The following is a 6,737-nucleotide window of genomic DNA, read 5'->3' on the forward strand; positions in this document are numbered from 1 at the left end:
GTGAGAGGAGGAAGGAGGCAGATGTGAAGTTTTCAGAGAACAGATTTACACTTTCTCATTCTGAGAGGATTTGATGAATATTTTATATATTTTTAATCTTCATTAATAAATTAGACGAGACAATAAACTGATATGAACTCATTATCTCATGAAGCCAAACACAGCACTGAGATTTTATAATAACTGTCTGTCCATCATCTGTGTTTCAGGATTCAAACCTGTTCCCCTCAAACCCTGTAAGTGAACCTTTATGATCCATAAATGATGTTTAAAACCACTACATTATTTATTAGCAGTGTTTAGTTCACTTTGTGACGGATTTGAATGTTTTACAGCCTCTGAAGGAGATTCTTCCTCCAACAACTCTTAAACTGTGGCTGTGTGTCTTCCTGCTGGAGTGAGAGAGAGAAAGACATGATGATGTTTACAGTGTAATATGGAATAAAAATGTGTGTGTGGAGTGAAAATCCAGCAGAAAAGCCTGAGCTCACATTAAATCTCAGATCAGAGCTGATCCTGTTTCTGTCTGTGTGTTTTTCTAGGAGAGAGGAGGAGATGGAGATGAGGAACACACACACACACACACACACACACACACACACACACACACACACACACACACGTGACTCCAGTGGGTAATCTGCTCTCGGTGTGGGATTTTTATTTTATGGCTTTTTATTGTGAATCTGTTATTGCTGTAAAATGGGATTATTAGATTGTTCGGGTTTTTTCGGTGTAAATTCTCATAATTTGTGTTTGGGTTAGATGTGAGTGTGTATGAGCTTCTTTCCTCTGTTCATTTATCCCCTGATTTACTGCAGAATTTAATCCCGTCATAACGTCAGGACACGACAGGTTTGATTTCCGTCTTTGACCTTTTAATCCAGTGCGATTTTCCTCAGCAGCTGTTTGTGGAGCTGATTTGTGCGTCTCAGACAGGAAGTGTGTGAAGCTCCAGATGTGATGCGTGTTGAACAGATTTGACTAAAGTGTAAAAGATGAGGAGTGACGCAGCAGAAGCAGGAGTTCATGCTGGATGATCAGCGCTCAAAGCTTTTATTTTCTCCACAAGTGGAAAACACAAAGCAGCTAAATGACACGGCACTGATTCCATTATTGATTATTTAACTCCATTTAAAGCAAAAACCAATCCGTTCAACACGCTGACGCATCTGTACGACCCGAATCTCTCCCACAATCCCTCTGTTCTGTCTGTGGAACTCTGAGTGAATAATAAAGTGTATTTTCTTCACTCTGAGCGCTGAGTTTTATTTATAACTCTCTTCTTTTAAAGCCCGTGATCTCAGTGTCCGTTCTGTATTTACTCTCGTCATCTCCACACATCAGACTGCAGAGTTCTGTGTCAATAATTCAGCTTGAAAATGTTCTGAAGTGAAGCTGGTGAATTCTGTTTAGAAGTTGCAGCTGAAGCGTAATAAAGAAGAGAGAAATGAGAATATTGTGTGTGTTTGTTAAAATCTACACCGAGCCGTTACAGTCACACTGCTGGATATTAAAAGGTTTTTTGATTGATTGATTGATTGATTGATTGATTACTTTATTCTGAACAATAAAGAAAGATATAAAAATTTAAATAAAAAATACAATAATCAAAACATCATCATAAACAAACAGAATAGCGTAGCCACATGGCAATAACATAATGTTCAGAAAGGATTAGGAAGAAGTAATAACTTATCCAATCCTAACCCTCTATACCACTGCTAATCAAATGTCACTTTCCACCATAATAAACTATATATACAAAAGAAAACAAAAGCAATAAACAAAAAAGAAAACATACCAACATATCAAAACATACCGACATGGTATAATATCGACCAAATCAAATCATATATACAGATACTTATGTTATGCATATAGACACACATACAATATATATATACAGTACATACAGTACATACACATAACTATACACTAAATACAAGAAGACCAGTCACAGACTTACTCTCAATTTCATCATCACCTATATAGTCTGCCTGTCCTCATTCTCATATATTTTTATTAACATGTTTTTATATAATTTTTTAAACAGTTTTATGTTGGTGCTATTTTTGAGCTCATTATCCAGACCATTCCACAATTTCACCCCACAGACTGTTCTGCACATACTTTTCATAGTTGTTCTAACATTTACTCTCTTAAAATTCATTTCCCCTCTCAGGTTATACCCACCCTGCCTTTCCATAAACGTATTTCGTACCTCACCCGGAAGAAGGTTATGTCTTGCTTTATACATAAGTTGTGCAGTCTTGTGTTTAACCAGATCCGTGAATTTCAGAGTGTGTGCTTTTACGAATAATGCGTTTGTATGCTCAAGATATCCCGTATTATTGACAATTCTTATTGCTCTTTTTTGTAATGTGCATAACGGCTGCAGGTTAGATTTGTAGGTATTACCCCATATCTCCACACAGTAGCTCAGATATGGAAGTATGAGTGCATTATACAGAGTATGTAGTGATTTATAGTCCAGAATGTGTCTTGATTTCCCCAAAATTGCAGTAATCTTTGCTATTTTTGCTTTAACATGATTAATATGCGGTTTCCAGCAGACTTTATGATCAACAATCACACCCAGAAATTTTATTTCATAAACTCTTTCTATGGTTATGTTGTCAATTTTCAATTCAACTTGAGGGTTCGACTTATATTTTCCAAATAACATAATCTTTGTTTTACTCAAATTCAATGACAATTTGTTTACGTTAAACCACCTTTTTAATTTATTCATTTCGGTTGTGATTGTTTCCATAAGCTGCTGTGCATTGTCCCCGGCGCAAAAGATGTTTGTATCATCAGCAAATAATATGCATTTCATTATACTTGATACATTACATAAATCATTAATGTACAATATAAACAGTTTAGGACCTAAGACAGACCCTTGCGGTACTCCACATGTTATGGGCAAATACTCAGATGTGTGATCTCCAATTTTTACAAATTGTTGCCTGTTACTTAAGTAGCTCCTCACCCAGTCCAAACCAACCCCTCTGATACCATACCTCTCTAATTTTTTGAATAGAATGTCGTGATTTATTGTATCAAATGCTTTCTTTAGATCTATGAAAATTCCCATAACATGTTTTTTATTGTCTATACCATTTGTGATTTTCTCGATAAGTTCCATTAATGCCAGGGTTGTTGATCTGTCTTTCCGGAATCCGTATTGACTGTCAGCTAAAAGTTTATATTTTTCAATGAAATTGTCTAGTTTTGCTGTGAACAGTTTTTCGAGGATCTTGGAGAACTGAGAGAGTAAAGAAACTGGCCTGTAATTTGTGTAATGGTGTCTATCTCCACATTTATATAAAGGTATAACTTTAGCTATTTTCATGTTGTTTGGAAATTTACCAGATTGAAAAGACATATTACATATGTGAGTAAATGGTTCTGCAATTTCTTCAATAACTTTTTTTTATTAAACTCATATCAATATCATTCCAGTCAGTGGAGGTTTTACTTTCACTTCTCCTTACAATGTCTATGACCTCTTTTATGCCAACTGCACCAAGGAATATAGATTTAGGATTTCTCTCCCATCGAGCAGCCTCCGCCCCTCCAGGTGTGTCTGTATCTTGAATCTTTTCTGCCAAATCTGATCCCACATTTACAAAGAATCTATTAAAACCATTTACCACTTCCTCCATATTATTTATTGATCTGTCATTCTCAATATAATGATCAGGGTAGCTTGTGTTTTTGTTTTTAGCTCTATTCCTAATAATACTATTCAGTACATTCCATAGCCCCTTCATATTATTTTTATTACTATCTAATAATTTATTATAATATTCCTTCTTACATGTCCTCATAATGCTGGTTAATTTATTCTTGTATTTTTTATATTTAATTTCTGCCTCCAAAGTTCTTTTTTTTATGAATTGTCTATACAGCGTGTTCTTTTTTTTACAGGCATTTTTTAATCCTTTGGTGATCCATGGACCATTTGCTTGTTTTTGTCCATCATTGTATTTCCTTACAGGACAGGTTTTATCATAGTGTTTTAAAGATATTTAGGAATCCACTGTATGCTTTGTCAATATCTTCTTCCTCATATACGACTCTCCAGTTCTGTTTAAGTAATTCACTCTTAAGTATCCTTATGTTTTCTTCGGTTCTTATCCGTTTGTATTTCAGCTGATTCATATCCTTAGGTTTCCAGTAATTACAGTGATAGACAATAAATACAGGCAAATGGTCACTGATGTCGTTATATAAAAGCCCACTTTCTGTATTATTTTCCATACTGTTTGTAAATATATTATCTATTAATGTGACACAATGAGAAGTAATTCTACTAGGTTGATGAATTATTGTGCTGTGTTTCCTGCACATGTCCTTTTTCACTAAACTCTGGTGTTGATCTCTAAATTCAGTGTGTGTTCAGGATCTTCATGACCAGCTGCATCGACACTCTGTCACAAAACCCCTCTGAAACAGAAAAGTCACCTGCTGTCTGTTCCCAAGCCGGAGGATTTCCCCTGAACACTCCAGAAATCTCACTCTTCCATGACGTCATCCAGATGTGTTTATTTTACTTTCGTTTCACTCTCAGAGGCTCAGTGACAGAAAGTCACGTGATTAACAGTGATTAACAGAGCACGCTGTGACTAATCACTAAACAGCCTTCTGGTCACGTGACTTCACTCCTGACTCTGTGTGAAAGGCATTTCTCAGCCCCTGACTCTGTAAACCTGGTGTTTATTAGATGTTTCTGCTGCTCCACATCCACAAAGTTACACTCAACACTCATCTGTCTGTGGAAAGCTGGGTTTCAGATACATTTGTTAAAGCGCCACCTGGTGTTAGTGTTAATTCATTACACTTTATCACCTGATTTCTATTTCTGATTTTATGGAAGTTCTGAGCTAGAATAATAGTTGAGCTATAATCATCTCAGTTTACTGTAAACATCTAATAGGCTTTAGATCATGAATCAGTGCGTGAACTTCTCCGTTTCACCTGGTGAGATATATCCAGGCCTCATGCTGCAGACAGGAAGTGACCCATAAACCAGTAATGACATCATAATGCTTTTCCTCAGCACCATGAGAACTAAGTGGAAAGCTGTGTGTAAGATTTCTGTGCCTTGTAAAGTTATTAAAGCTCTTCAGTCATGGTGTAAATCCTGGGACTCGGCTGATCTGATCTCAGCCGGTGAGAGAGAATCACAGGTTCAGGAAAAACTCACAGTTGTCCCTCAGGGACTCAGAGTCCTGTTTTCACTCCTCTCAAGAAACTTCACTGGAGAAATGTTCCACTGAAATCCTAAGATATTCCTCTTACACTCTTGTGCAGTGGTTCTTTTCAGCAGTGAACTTGAAGTGAAAGAACAAAACCTTATCAGTGGCATGGGAGCAAATATTTATGAGCACAGGGGAAAGAATTGTAAAAAGAATTTTAAAAAGAAAGGAAGAAAGCAGCTGAACCCTGAAACTGTGGAACAAATTCAGTTTCTAAACAGAAACTTTCACTAAAGAACCACAAAACCTCCTCCATTACACACTAAATAAAACACAATTATTAGTTCATATCACACATTTGCCAATGAATTAAAAAGTGGATTAGAGCTAAACTGATGGTGAATAAATAAGTTATTTTTGTATAAATAATAGATGCAGGGTGCACTACTAGAATGCAGTGGTTAGCGCTGTCGCCTCACAGCAAGAAGGTCCAGGTTCGAGCCCCGTGGCCGGCGAGGGCCTTTCTGTGCGGAGTTTGCATGTTCTCCCTGTGTCCGCATGGGTTTCCTCCGGGTGCTCCGGTTTCCTCCACAGTCTAAAGACATGCAGATGATGAGATGAGAAATACTAGATGCAAACTATTCTAAATATCAAGTGTGGAGATACATCTATTCACTGAGTTATCTCATCTCATCTCCTTATAGCCGCTTTATCCTGTTCTACAGGGTCACAGGCAAGCTGGAGCCTATCCCAGCTGACTACGGGCGAAAGGCGGGGTACACCCTGGACAAGTCGCCAGGTCATCACAGGGCTGACACATAGACACAGAGTGTGGTTATTCACACTCACATTCGCACCTACAGTCAATTTAGAGTCACCAGTTAACCTAACCTGCATGTCTTTGGACTGTGGGGGAAACCGGAGCACCCAGAGGAAACCCACGCGGACACGGGGAGAACATGCAAACTCCACACAGAAAGGCCCTCGCCGGCCACGGGGCTCGAACCCGGACCTTCTTGCTGTGAGGTGACAGCGCTAACCACTACACCACCGTGCCGCCCCATTTGATCATTCATTTTCTCTAATTAATATAATGCCGTTCATGCCTCTAATTTTTTTAAACATCTTGATAATTAATAGTTTGGACAACAGCAAAAACTCAAGAACCTTTGGTATAAGTTGGCCATATAGTGGTACATAGCAGGTTAAGAGGTTCAGGGTAAGGGCCCGGTCCCACAACATCGATAACTCTGACTCTCCCTCTGCCTGAATTTAGTTCCAGTCTGGAGCAGAAACACCACAACTATAATCCCCGCTATAATATCACTCGGTCCTGACACTCAGGGAAATAAACGCATGCAATTTAGGAATGGTCATGGAAGTTTTTCCCAAGTAGTTTCACATTATTCCAGGTCATACTGTACAGCTTGGACTCCAAAACGACCCATGCACACACTCTGGTGGCTGATAAAATACGGATAGGTCACGGCATACAGGGATATAAGAAAAAAGGATACAGAATACGGA

At 38.0% G+C, this 6,737-nt stretch overlaps 1 protein-coding gene across 3 annotated transcripts in view; it reads left to right on the forward strand.

Moving 5' to 3' along the window:
* The window catches only part of LOC132872765 (major histocompatibility complex class I-related gene protein-like), a 50,778-nt gene extending 49,526 nt beyond the window's left edge, over positions 1–1,252 (forward strand). The window contains exons 6-8 of one of the 3 annotated variants that reach the window (XR_009651486.1): positions 210–236; positions 336–449; positions 543–1,252. Coding sequence is in view for 2 of the 3 variants with exons in the window: in XM_060907829.1 (XP_060763812.1) it covers positions 210–236; positions 336–370 (62 nt within the window). In the remaining variant the exon portion in view is untranslated. The other 2 variants (XM_060907829.1, XM_060907830.1) reach the window with 2 other exon arrangements.
* Positions 1,253–6,737: the final 5,485 nt, after the last annotated feature.

Source organism: Neoarius graeffei, chromosome 24 (assembly GCF_027579695.1).
Source record: "Neoarius graeffei isolate fNeoGra1 chromosome 24, fNeoGra1.pri, whole genome shotgun sequence".
Taxonomy (NCBI): Eukaryota; Metazoa; Chordata; class Actinopteri; order Siluriformes; family Ariidae; genus Neoarius; species Neoarius graeffei.